Source organism: Monodelphis domestica, chromosome 3 (assembly GCF_027887165.1).
Source record: "Monodelphis domestica isolate mMonDom1 chromosome 3, mMonDom1.pri, whole genome shotgun sequence".
NCBI classification, from domain to species: domain Eukaryota; kingdom Metazoa; phylum Chordata; class Mammalia; order Didelphimorphia; family Didelphidae; genus Monodelphis; species Monodelphis domestica.
The window spans coordinates 125,686,541-125,700,598 of NC_077229.1; the positions used below are offsets into that span (position 1 = coordinate 125,686,541).

Sequence of the window (14,058 nt, forward strand, 5' to 3'; positions counted from 1 at the left end):
TTAAAATAAGGGGGAGCTAGATGATTCAAAGGATTGAGAGGCAGGTCTAGAGATGGGAGGTCCTGGGTTCAAATCTGACATTGGTCATTCCTAATTTTGTGATCCTGGGAAAGCTGCTTAACCCTTACTACATACTCCTTACAACTCCTTTGTGCTGGAACCAATATACAGTGTTGATTATAAGACAGAAGGTAAGGATTTTTTTAAATTATGAAAATAAAAATCCATAAATTATAGCTTAAATTTCAGCAAGATAAAATGGTAGAGTTAAGTGATATTCAGAATTATTTTTGAATAGTCAGTCCTCCAGAGTGATAAGTAAGGATTTGGCATCAAGTTGAAAAGCCTCCATTAGAACCCAGGGATCTTCTTGAATTATTTAACTATTAATAACTTGGATAAAGGCATAAACACATATAGAAAACTTCAGAGGCACAAAACTAAGGACAGTTATCATAGTTAAAGGCAAAGACAGTATTCAAAAAGATCTTACCATGCAAAACCATTGGGTCAGATAAATGAAGAAGAAATTTAATAAAGATATAATATCAAAAAATTCAGGTAAAAAAATATCACAAATACAACAATGGGTAGGCATAGATAGATGGTGGTTCATGTGATGAAGATCTTGAGGTTTAGGGGACTAAAAGGCCCTTATAAATTAGCAGCTTCAAAGAAAAAGCAAAGGTTTTAAGAGTCCAAGAATAGGGAAATAATATTCTCTTCGTATCCTATCTTTTTTGGATTGCATCTGGAAACATTGTGCTCTTACATGGACATTATTTAGCTGACAAAATTTCAGGTATGGTGACCAGGCTGTGAAAAACCTCAATAACATGCCATTCAAGAACGACTTAGTAAGTCATTCCCCAGTTGATAAATGGGCAAGGGACATGAATAGAGAATTTTCACATAAAGAAATCAAAACTATCAATAAGCACAGGAAAGTGTTCTAAATCTCTTCTAATCAGAGAAATACAAATCAAAACAAGTGAGGTACCACCTCATACATAGCTGATTGGCTAAAATGACAGCAAAGGAAAGTAATAAATGTTGAAGGGAATGTGGCAAAATTGGGACATTAATGCATTGCTGGTGGAGTTGTAAACTGATTCAACCATTCTGGAGGGCAATTTAGAACTATGCCCAAAGGGCTTTAAACAATTGCCTTTCCTTTGATCCAGCCATAGCACGGCTGGGTTTGTACCCCAAAGAGATAATAAGGGAAAAGACTTGTACAAGAATATTCATAGCTGTGCTCTTTGTGGTGGCAAAAAAAGTTGGAAAATGAGGGGATGCCTTTCAACTGGGGAATGGCTGAACAAATTGGGGTTATCTGTTGATGACGGAATACTATTGTGCTCAAAGGAATAATGAACTGGAGGAATTCCATGTGAACTGGAACAACCTCCAGGAATTGATGCAGTGAAAGGAACAGAACCAGGAGAACACAGTACACAGATACTGATACACAGTGGCACAATCGAATGTGATAGACTTCTCTACTATCAGCAGTGCAATGATCCAGGATAATTCTGAGGGACTTATGAGAAAGAATGCTATCCACATCCACAGAAAGAGCTGTGGAAGTAGAAAAAGAAGAAAAACAACTGTTTGATCATATGAGTCGATGGGGATATGATTGGGGATGTAGGTTCATCATCCTAATGAAAATATTAATAATATGGAAATAGCTCTTGATCAATGAATGACACATGTAAAACCCTGTGGAATTGCATGTTGGCTATGAGAGGGGGGTGGGAAAGAAAATGAATCATGTAAACATGGGCAAAATATTATAAATTAATGAATTAAATAATTTTTTTTAATTAAAAGAAAAGATTTTTAAAAAGAATGGCTTGATAGAACTAGGTAAATGGTAGTGTTTAGCCTGCAGAGAAAGAGTATAAATAAGCTGTAGAATAAGAAGTATTCAAACATTTAATTATAGTTCAATATAGGAGGAATTCTTATTCAGGTTTAAAATATAGAAGGTGGTTTCTAAGATCCCTTCCAACAATTAAGATTTCATTATTTAATGACTTTTATTGGTTTACCAAGGTTCAAAGGATTAGAATATTATAAAATATATATTAAAATTTTAATTAAAAAAATTAAGAAAAGTGTTCCACATTGGAAAGATATATATATAGTAACCATGAACAAGTAATTTCACTTCCACAGGTTTCTCAACTAGAAAATGAGGCTTCTGACTTGAATATTCATTTATTAGTCTCTTCTAACTCTGATTATTACTGTTAATTCACTAATGATTTTGAAGTATTTTTAAATTTTTCATAGAGACTTGCAATCCCTAACCATTTAAAAATTCCACAGAACAGTCACTGATTTTCTTAAGTCTAGAGAGTTTATCTAATTGTTCAGATCTTAAACAAATGATAGTTCACTATAATAGTCACCAATATATTTTAAGTTATTTCCTCTTCTCAAAAACGTCAAATAGGCTGATTTTGAAAATATTTGGTAATATTAAAAAGTACCTTTAAAATGCTAAATATATTTGAGGTGATATGAAAGTCATGAGAAAAAGGTCTTTATAAAAAAATGACATTTAAAAACAGTCCCTCAAAACTCACATATATTAGAATTATAAAGATATAAAAAGCAGCAATCATGAGGTAAGCAAGAATTTAATGATTTAATAACTAACTGTCCTAAGGTGGAATCACTATTCTTATTTAATTCAATTTGTGAAGAGTGAAAGATGAAAAGACTGAGGAAACATAGGTTCAATCTTCTGAACATATTGACTTGTTAAATAATGCATCCAACCACTTAACAAATTGGAACTAAGTTCCTTCCTCAGCTCAGAGTTGGATCACAGATACATAAGGACACAAACTTTTAGACATTAAAAACAATCAAATCAAATGTGGTCAATTAATTAAAAAGAAACAACATAAAATTAGATAATCTCTTTCTAATTGAATGAAAGACTAGAGATTTTCCAAGATTGGAGGAGGATGGTGAATAGGTACAATTCTCTGATTTCAGATAAAGAGCTATTTCATTCCATCCAAATGTCTATATACAATTAAAGGGAATATGAAAACAATAATTGGCTGATCAATATGGGTCCAGTTTTCAGATAAAGCATATGGCTCAAGATGTATAATTCTAAGAAAACATATTAAATCAATCTTTGAATCTGACTTGTTTCTGGTCAACACAATATAGGACCTTGGCTAAGGTGTCTCTAAATAGTAGGTGATCTAGTTTCCTGGCCACCCAGGTCTAGGTTCAAACACTATAAGGTTTTTTTCCCCCATTTTCCATATTTAATTAAAACTTACCACAAAACACAATTTAGACTAGACTAATGATTGACTAGAAACTAAGGTAGCTCTAGAAATAGTTACAAGATGGAGTCAGCATGGCTCACTGAATTGCCTCAATTCCCAATACCATTTGCTATCCTACATCCATTAATTCCATAAGCTTTAAGTATTACTGAATACATATTTCACTGATTAATATGAAATAAGAAAACAAGAAAATTCTTACATGTTCTTATCTACTAAGATTTTCAGAATTTTCCAGATCAATGATAGAAAGGCAATAAAAAGTGACAAGGTACTTACTGAGAGAAATAAAACTAATCATTTTTTGAAAAAATAGAAATGCAACAACTAAATTGAAATTAAGCTTATCTAAGAATTAAAAAAAGACATGGGGAGGAATGAGCAAAAAAAGGAGAAATAAACTATGGCTATAGAAAAGGTAAGAATAATCACTAAGATCACAACTACATAGAACAGTCTTTTGGTTCAGTTTTCTAAAAGTCTACTAAAAGCATTCTTATTTTAAACTAGGTGTGTACTTTTCCTACAGGGCAGCAAGGGAAAGGGGGAGGCAAAACTGACACTTGGATTTACCTTTGTGCTTGTGTCTGTGTTTATGAGGTTTTTTGCCTGAAGGAAACAAAGCTAAATCCAAAAATTTCATAAGAATGAAAAAATATTAAGTCTTATCATTATATAAACTCTACTACTGTGTTTTATTCTAAACATTTTATTTTCCCAGAAATTCCTGAGGAATACAATCTGAGAAAATTGACACAATCATTTAAATTATACTACATACTATTATTAAGCATAACTACTATAACAATTATATACATTCTGTATTAGTTCTATTAATAAACCTATGATGATATTGAGAAAAATTTATTATTTTAATTATAGTCCCATTAAAGCACTTAATTGTAATGAACATGGTGTTTTCTTAAGGGATACATTACTGCCAACATGTTACATTTCATTCAATTATGATATCTGAACATTCAAATTGAGGAAACAATATTAAGGCTAACAAAAGAAAGTTAAATAAAAGCAAAAAGAAAGTTGGATAATTTATTAATGTAGGAACATCTAAATATCATTAAGACAATAACATTTACTATGTACATCATGTTTGAGGAAAACCTGTTTTTTGGGAGATCTCATTTGTATAAGAAAATGACTAATACCTTTATTCAGAAACAAAATAAATTGAATGTTCTCAGAGCTTGCACAAATTTCATTTTTTGTTACTTCAATAGCTTGCATTTCTGTCACACACTAATCTGACATAAAATAAATATAATTTAGATAGAAAAAAATGAAAGAATAAAGTAACAGGAAGCAGAAGTGAGAGAAACATCTCCTCATATATAATGTTCTTTTATTTTCTAATCTGTAGTCAAGAGTATCTCGTTTACTTGAGTCTGTACAGTCAATACATAATGGAAGACTGATTTTACTGAACTTAGCAGTTCTGAGAAAATTTAAGCATCAGATGAAAAATTACCTATTCTTTGATTTAAAGTTCTGGAAGCAAGATAACGTACTATCTTATTTTAACTTTTGGAATATCTCTCTATTTTAGGAATGTGGATTGAATAGTAATTAGGTATATCTTCTCACTATCTTTAGGAGGAAATGTTATTAGGCCGATCCTTCTAAATAGCATAATACTTGCTTTTCCAGTTATTTGACTACATTAAAGACAATGTGTACACATGTACATGTACACACATATACTGAATTTGTACTATCATTATGAAAGGATATGATTTCAATATTGCCATAAAAATAATATCTAATTATCATCTTACCTGTTACTTGTGGCACATATGGCACTGTTAGTTTTTCAACATTATATCCACTGCCCCCTAATGATTCTGCTATCTTGTTAGTCAAGAAATACAAATTTTTTTCATGTTTCTCTAGAGACTTTGGAAGCCTGTGAAAGCAAACAGTTTGTTATTTGTTATTTGATGTTTAAATGCTGGTAGATGAAAACACAGAGGCCAAGAAACCAATACTTTCAGTATTAAGTATGTTGATTTTATGACTATATTCTATTTAAGAGCCGAAATAGTATAGGCAATAATAACATGAGACTATATAAGTTTGAAACATTTTAAACAATTATCCCCAAACTAGCTGATTTTGATTTAAGTATTAATAACATGAGTTATCATTAAAAACACTGAGGTTTTTGGTCTTTGAGTGTGTCCCTAGTATAAATATTTTGTGTTAATAATGATTGCTTAACTTAATTTTAATTTTTCTAGCAATCAGAGAGCCAAATGGGAAATAAAAAAGAAAAGGGAAACTTCAGAATTTATAATACTAAACTAATCTCACCCAGGAACAGTCCTAAATTCATTGCTTAAAACTAGAATACAACTTTAGTCCAACTTCCTCATTTTATAAATGAGGAACTGAAGCTCAGAGGGAATAAAATGATCTCCTCAAGGCCACAAAGTAATAATAAGCATCAGAATCAGGACTCAAAACCACAGTCCTCTGACTCACTTCCTTTGTTTCATCAAACATGACATCACATAGCTGTTTCTGTTTATAATAAAATGCAGTTTGGATTTGGTCAAATCTCTTTTTTTAAGAGGGAGGAAGGAAGGGAGAATAGAATATACTGATTATTCATTCAGTCAACAGTGGTATAATGGTTATTTCTTATGGGAAGTCATGCTTAAAACCAAGGGTTATCTAAAAGAAACATATTTAAAATATTCTCTATTGTGAGTTTTACTTTCTAAGACACACAAGTTAATTGCAAGGTTTTAGCCACAAGTTAAAAAAATAAATATTTTATTAAGCAGCTATGGACTATTGTAAGAGACAGTGGAAAAACAAAAACAAAAAATGGGGGAAAAAAAGCGTTCCTTAATAATGTGCCACAAAGCAAATACTTCTTTGCCTTTAAAACTATCTGTAGTTAAGTGTGTATCTATATTTGCAAGTTCAATACCTAAAATAACCTTTAGTTCAATGAAAGGGATGAGTTATAGGAATTACATAAAGAAAAAGAAAACAAAAAATGATTATAATAAAAACACTATAGGGAATAATCATTCCTTAAAAATCTGATAATTCTTGTACAATAAAAAAATCTTAACGTACATGCACTTATCTCTGAAAATATGTTCTGGTAGAAAATAGGGTGCTTCCATTGTTCTTATTTCAATAACCTGAAAAATATTTTTGAAAAACATCACTTAAAAGCATACCAAAATTATTTACTTATTAATTTGGAAAAAATTATTCAAAATATTTATAAATAAGTACTTCAAATGACTATTACTTTAGAGATCAACATCCTAAGTATGGAATTCAGTAGACTTCTTTCAACTTCACTTAACCTCACAATTAAAAAAAAAATTTACTTTATAATTTGTTTTTGCTGATGTATTTCAATTGTGTCTGACTCCTGGTGACCCCATTTAGGGTTTTCCTGGCAAAGATACTAGTTTGCCACTTCCATCTCTAGCTCATTTGATAGATGAGGAACCTGAGGAAAACACTCAAGTGACTTGCCCAGGGTCATGCAGCTAGTAAGTGTCAGAGGCAAGATCTGAACTTGGATTTTCCTAACTTCAGATGTGACATTCTATCGACTGTACCACCAAGCTGCCCCACTTAATATAGTTAAATCAAGACTTTAATGAAAACCATTATTTCAAAAAGCATTAAGAGTAATCTCTTACAATTTCACTGAAATGCAACTGTTGATAGTAAAGATTTACTGAAACTAGTATTTATTCTCTCAGATATTACTAATTTGTTTTTTTTTTTGCCAAAAATCTATCCTTTCAAATTTGTCTCAACTGAGTAGATAATAAATATCTATTTTATGCTAACAATTCCTCAGCATTAGTGTCACTTCTGTACACTGCTCTAAATAGCTTCCATTTTGGAGAGGGTTTGATTCAATATGGTAACCTGAGTATGCAACAAAAATCTTAAAAATGGGATTATTTTAAACCAGAAAATTAATTTCAAAGAGTAAAAGTTATGTTGAACAGAATTCTTTACTGAGGTTACTAAGGCACTTTTAAAAGTGCATGAAACCTTTGAAATCACCACTTATTAACTAAAGCTGCAGTTGACTAAATGTACTTCAGTGACTTTTAGAAAATGCTGTATTTAGATTAGCTAAGTAAACAATTAGCATTTTCACCTTGTAGGACTTGGATCCATCAGTAGTTTGGTTTAAAAGTAAAAGCCAAGATATAAGAAAATTACAGAAATTTAAGTTTGAACTGAAGGGTTGTATGCACATAATTAAATGAAAATTTTAATAAGTACTTACAACAAAAATCATATATATTAAACAAAAAGGATAAGCAATTATTGGAAAACACTGATAAATGTACAAACTGATGATTATATTACCAGTTTTATAGAATTATTTCAAATGATCTTATATTCCATAAAACAAAAATAGATAAAATAAACTTAAAGAAAACATATTAAAAAGATGGAAATGAACATTTTTGAATAAATTACCTTGCTGACATGCTGGCAAAAAGCAGGAACTGCTATCATCTGACTTAAAAAGTTGAGATATGCTGCAACTAATGCCATCATAGCACAACGATGAAACATGGGCAAATTATCCTCATTAATGATGGCATTATCCTTTAATAAGAAATAAACATGAGTAGTCCAAATACTAATATTGCTTTAGCATTTTTCTGGAAAAATATGCATTAAAACAATGCAAAATGTATAAAAACCTATACAGATAATATTCATTTATGGAGATAAAATGAAAATTCTGAAGTATAAATGATTACTAACAGTATTTAAAAATTTTTTTAAATTAAATTGCTTACTTATTCTGTATTGATAAGCTATAATCAGCATCAACTCCTAGTCTATCTGTATGAAAAGGAAATAAGACTCTCAACCATTGGGATGTTACCTGTAAAGCAATGGCTACTCGTATAAGATCAATAACCACTTCTTCATTGGCCAGTTCAATAGTTATCAGAGCAAGTGAAGTATAGAGTAATTCAAAGTTTTTTTGAACGTTGTCATCTTCCTTACAGCCCAAATAAATGTGCCGGTATAACTGTTGACCATTCTGAAAAGTTTTAGAAAGATATCCTTTAAACCAAGTCACTTAAGAGTAGGTCATTAATAAAGCATATGACTATCAGTTAAGGAGAAACTTAACTGAAATTACTGACATAGTGATGGAGAGCTTAGAAATAAAGGATCACCTCCATTTAGTTCAATAACTCCTAACAGAAGCAGCAAGCAGGTTTAAATTCTAAACTATTTTCTGCTATCTGTGTGAATTAACTAAATTATTTAATCTATCTGGACTGCAATTCTCTAATTTGTAAAATGGGAAAACAGTTTAGACTGGAGAAAAGATTCCAAATTTTATTGTATGTCATGAACTCTTTAAAAAATTTTATATATTTAGAATATTTTTCCATGGTTACATGATGTTCATGATTTTTTCCATGCTTCACTCCCCCCTCCTGAAGCTGGCAAGCAATTCCACTGGGTTATACATGTATCATTGTTCAAAATACATTTCCATGTTATTTATATTTGAAACAAAATGATCATTTAATGCCAAAACCCTAATCACATCCCCATCAAACTAAGTGATCGATCATAATTTTTTCTTCTGTGTCTCTGTTCTCACAGTTCTTTCTCTAGATGTGGATGTTCATTCTCATAAGTTCCTCTGTACTGTCCTGGGTCACTGCATTGCTGCTAGTAGAAAAGTCTATTACATTTGATTGTGCCACAGTATATCCATCTCTGTGTACAATGTTCTCCTGGTTCTGCTCCTTTCACTCTGCATCAATTCCTGGAAGTCATTCCAGATTACATGGAATTACTCCAGTTCATCATTCCTTTCAGCACAATTATATTCCATCACCACAATTCATTCAGCCATTCCCCAAGCTAAGAGCATCCCCTCATTTTCCAATTTTTTGCTACCTCAAAGAGCAAGGCTATAAATATTTTTGTACAAGTCTTTTCCCTTGTTATCTCTTTGGGGTATGATCTCAGCAATGGTATGGCTGGATCAAAGGGCAGGAAGTCTTTTAAAACCCTTTGGGCATAGTTCCAAACTGCCTTCCAGAATTGTTGGATTAATTTACAATCCACCAGCAGTGTATTAGTGTCCCAATTCTGCCACATCCCTCCAATATTTATCATGTTCTTTTGCTGCCATATTGGCCAGTCTGCTAGGTGTAAGGAGATACCTCAGAATTGTTTTTATTTGCATTTCTCTAATCAGGAGAGATGAACTCTTTTTTTTTTTTTTGGAAAGAAGTTTTCTAAAGCTTGGAGATTATTTCTAAAGATAATTGTTTTAAAAGTATATTATTAAATATAAAGGAAACCATTTATATTGAAATATAAGTGTAAAGGGGGAAAAAGATATTATGTTAACCTCTGATGAAGTATTGTTAGGGTTTTCCCTCAAAAATAAATGCATTGAATTCAAAATGTTCAGCTGTTATAGTGAAACATAACCATCTTTTTAAAATCTACCTGTGGAAAAAGGTTTTAAATAATTAGAAGAGTTCCAGTGGGCAGAAGGGGGACAAAAGATTACTGTTTCTAATCATTATGGCTATCCAAAAAAAATTAATTGCTTTGTAAGATAGCAAATTCCAGTTATTAAATATTCAAGCAGAGAAGAGATGACCAATAATCAATAATATTAGAGAGATTTCTATATTGGGCAAAAGTTTGGGACTAGATGATCTCTATGGTACTTTCAAATGTTGAAGATATAGTTTTTATATTAAAATGAAACTAAAAGAGATATTTAAAACTTAATACATATACTATTCTATACTAAAAGTTCTCACCTTTTTCATAAAACTTGCATCTTGCTTGGAAATTTTCTCTCTTTTTATCTTAAGGTCAGCTACATCTGGTATGATTCTATGGAAACAAGGAATACATATTTTTAATGGAACACATTTATATCAAAATGTCACTTGTGAAACAACAGCTCTGAAAATGGCCTATTTCAATATTCTTACATTAATTTCCATTCTAATCATACATGTGTTTTAATAGTTTTCTAAACTCAATTTTTATAAGAACCACAAAAGTAGCATTAGCTTATTAAGAGCATTGTTATTTTCAAAGTAAAACCAATCTTTTTGTTAAAAGCAAAAATTAGACGGTGATCATGAGTTTAAACTAATAGCTACTCAAAGACATTGTTGCTGAAACATGAAATGGTTCCCTCTTTAAGGTACATTATCATCTTAAACTGCATTAACAACTAGAAAAATATGATATAGTGAACAGGATGCTAGTCAAGAAAACTCTAGGTTCAAATCTCAATTTCAACATGTACTAATATTGTAACAGATGTCATTTAACTTGTTTGAAACTCAGCTTCCACATCTGTAAAATGAGCATAATATTGATAACATATACCTTAAGGGTATGATGAGAGCTCTCATAGGATAATGTATGTAAATACCACTAACTTAAAGTGATAAAATTTTCAATTATAATAATTACTATGAAAACAACTCAGTAGTAGTAGTCTCTTGGGAGCCGAGAATGACGATTGTCTTTGTGCATTATCATCTATTGATGTGCCCTCATGTGGCTTTGGAGTCCAAAGACTGAGGCGCAGAGTTTGGGGCACATGAGGCATGGAACGCCAGTTGTTATGGGAGGTGCAGTTGTGGCCTGGTGTCGGCATTCACGCGCAGCGGCAAGACGTCGACGTCGCTCATCTTCAAAGGTGGTGGCGGCATGGTTAATGTGGGTTCGCCAGCTGCTTCTGTCAGAGGCAGCAAGTTCTAGTTGCTTTGGTGTAATGCCAGCCCACTTCAAGTTGGACTTTAGCTGATCCTTGAATCTTTTCTTTGGTCGGCCTTGTTTCCCGAGTCCAGCTGACAGTTCACCATAGAATACCTGTCTTGGTATTCGCTGTGGGTCCATGCAGATGATGTGTCCAGACCATTGTAGCTGGGTTTTGAGGACCATGACTTCGATGCTGGTGGAGTTGGCTCTTTCGAGGACTTCCTGATTGGTGATTCGGTCCTGCCATTGGATACTCATGATTGACCAGAGAGAGCATTGGTGGAATTGCTCCAGCTGTTTCAGGTGCTTCCGGTACAGTGTCCATGTCTCACAACTGTACAGGAGCGAGCTAAGGACCACTGCGTTATACACTTTGAGCTTCATCGCAGGGCTTACACCTCTGTGTTGGAGGACTTTGCAGCGCAGCCGCCCGAGTGCCTGGCTGGCCTTTTGGATCCTGGCATTGATCTCATGGTCTAGGGACCCATCGTTGGCAATGGTGCTGCCCAGGTACTTGAAAGTGTTGACGTTAGAAAACTGCGTGCTGTCGATTGTAATGCATGGCTGGTTAGTTGGCCTCCCTGGTGCAGGTTGAAACATCACCTCTGTTTTGCTGAGGCTGATAGTCAGGCCAAACAATTTTGTTGTGGTAGAGAACCTGTCCACAATGATTTGAAGGTGATTTTCCTGATGGGCCATGAGAGCACAGTCATCTGCGAAGAGAGCTTCCAGGATGAGTCTCTCTGTTGTCTTTGTTTTTGTGGTCAGGTGGCGAAGGTCGAATAGTGAGCCATCCAGTCAGTATTTGATATAGACGCCCAGGTCTAAATCCATCACAGCATGTCGTAATACTTGGGTATAGGTTGAATAGCATAAGAGCAAGGACGTAGTCTTGTTTCACACCACTGGAGATGTTGAAGTGATCGGAACTCCCTCTACCAGATAGGACTTCCCCTGTCATGTTGACATGAAAGAGCTGGATCAGCTTGACGAATTTTGATGGGCAAATGAGCTTGCTGAGGATCACCCACAATGCGTCCCTGTTCACTGTGTCGAATGCCTTTGTCAGGTCTATGAAGACAATGTAGAGACTCAGGTTCTGCTCAAGGCATTTTTCCTGCATTTGCCTCACCGTGAAGACCATGTTGATGGTGCTGCGATCTGGTTGGAAGCCACATTGTGATTCAGGCAGGTTCTGCTCTGAAACAGATGACAGGAGTCTGTTAAGTATAACATGGGCGAGGATCTTTCCAGCAGTGGAGAGTAGTGGGATGCCTCAGTAGTTGTCACAGGCTGCTCGTGTGCCTTTGTTCTTGTATAGGACTACGATAGAGGCATCTCTGGGTTCTGAGGGCATGTCTGTCTCTTCCCATATGCTGTTCAGCACTATATGGAATGCCTGAAGCGCCTTTCCCTTTAAGGCCTTGTACACCTCGGTTGGGATCCCGTCTTTACGGGGTGCCTTGCCTGAACTCATTTGTTTGATGGTTTTTTAGACTTCTTCTAATGAAGGAGGGACATCAAATTGCTCAATAATGAGGTTTTGGGGGATCTGGTCAAGGGCCCTTTGGTCGACTGAGGAGGGTAGGTTGAAGAGCTGGCTGAAGTGTTCTTTCCACCTGTTGCTGATGCCTTTTTTGTCTTTTATGAGTGTGTCACTGTCAGAGGATAGCAAGGGGGCGGTGGCGGATTTTAATGGCCCATAGACAGTCTTGAGGGCACTGAAAAATTGTTTATAGTTTTTCATGTCAGCAAAGCGCTGGATTTCTTCTGCCTTTTTTTCCCACCATTGGTCTTGCATTTTCCTGATCTCACACTGTGCCATGGCTTGGAGGGACTTGAATCTGTCCTTTTTAGGATCAGAGTTTGGGTTATTTTGCCACTCCATAAAGGCTTTGTTCTTTTTCTTCAACAGGTCTTCAATAGCAGTGTTGTTCTCACCAAACCAGTCCTGGTGGTTGTGTTGTTTGGGTCCTAGGACTGCCTTTGATGCTTCCGTCACTGCATCTCTGAACTGGTTCCATTTCTCGGTTGGGCTTCTAATAAGTGGTCCCTTGGCAGACAGCTTGTCATCCAGACAGGACTGGAATGTTTGCAGATAAAATGGATCTCTGAGACTACTCACATTGCAAGATGCACGAACTGTCTGGGCGCGTTTTGGATGGCGAGGCTCAATGCGCATTTGAAGAGTTGCTCTAACCAATCAGTGGTCTGTCCAGCATTCAGCTCCTCTCATGGCTCTGGTGATCTGTACATCCTGGATGTCTCGCTGGCATACAAAGATGTAGTCAATGAAATGCCACTGCTTTGATCATGGATGCATCCACGTTGTTTTATATTTGTTTGCCATTCTGAACACAGTGTTTGTGATGGCGAGTTCGAACTTTGAGCATTTGCTGAGTAGCAGTAGGCCGTTGTTGTTCATTTTGTCCACGCCGTGTTTGCTGAGCACTCCTTTCCATCTTTCATGGTCCTGGCCGAAAGTCTCCCAGTAGTATCAGCTTGTCATTTGTGGGCACTGAGTGCAGGATGGTGCTCAGGTCAGAGTAGAACTGCTCGATGGTCTCCTCTGTGCTGGTCAGTGTTGGGGCATATGCGCTGATGATTGTGGCATACCGGTCTTTGCTGAGAGGTAAACGGATCTTCACGAGCCTCTCGTTGATGCCCACAGGCAAGTCTGGCAGCTGTTTAAGCAAGTTGGTCTTGATGGCCAGGCCAACGCCATGGATTTTGTCTTCACTTGTAGCTCTACCTTTCCAGAAGAAGGTGTATCCAGTGGTAGGTTCGCTGAGTGATCGCTCTTCTGGTAAGCGTGTTTCGCTTAAGGCTGCGATGTCGATGTTATATCACGTCAATTCTTTGCCAATTAGAGCTGTTCTTCTCTCAGGTCTTGGAGTATTCTCTCTGTCAAGTAATGTTCTGATGTTCCATGCTCCTAGTA

General features: G+C 34.9%; 1 protein-coding gene across 7 annotated transcripts in view; it reads right to left on the reverse strand.

Annotated features, from left to right (window-relative positions):
• EFR3A (EFR3 homolog A) overlaps positions 1-14,058 on the reverse strand; it is a 158,049-nt gene that overhangs the window by 31,230 nt on the left and 112,761 nt on the right. For 6 of the 7 annotated variants that reach the window (XR_008917500.1, XM_007488344.3, XM_056823078.1 and 3 more), the window contains 5 exons: positions 10,157-10,232; positions 8,233-8,394; positions 7,815-7,946; positions 6,429-6,496; positions 5,117-5,244 (listed from right to left, as the gene is read on the reverse strand). Coding sequence is in view for 6 of the 7 variants with exons in the window: in XM_007488344.3 (XP_007488406.1) it covers positions 5,117-5,244; positions 6,429-6,496; positions 7,815-7,946; positions 8,233-8,394; positions 10,157-10,232 (566 nt within the window). In the remaining variant the exon portion in view is untranslated. Of the gene's footprint in view, positions 1-3,831; positions 3,948-5,116; positions 5,245-6,428; positions 6,497-7,814; positions 7,947-8,232; positions 8,395-10,156; positions 10,233-14,058 lie in introns of those variants that run through there. The other variant, XM_056823079.1, reaches the window with a different exon arrangement.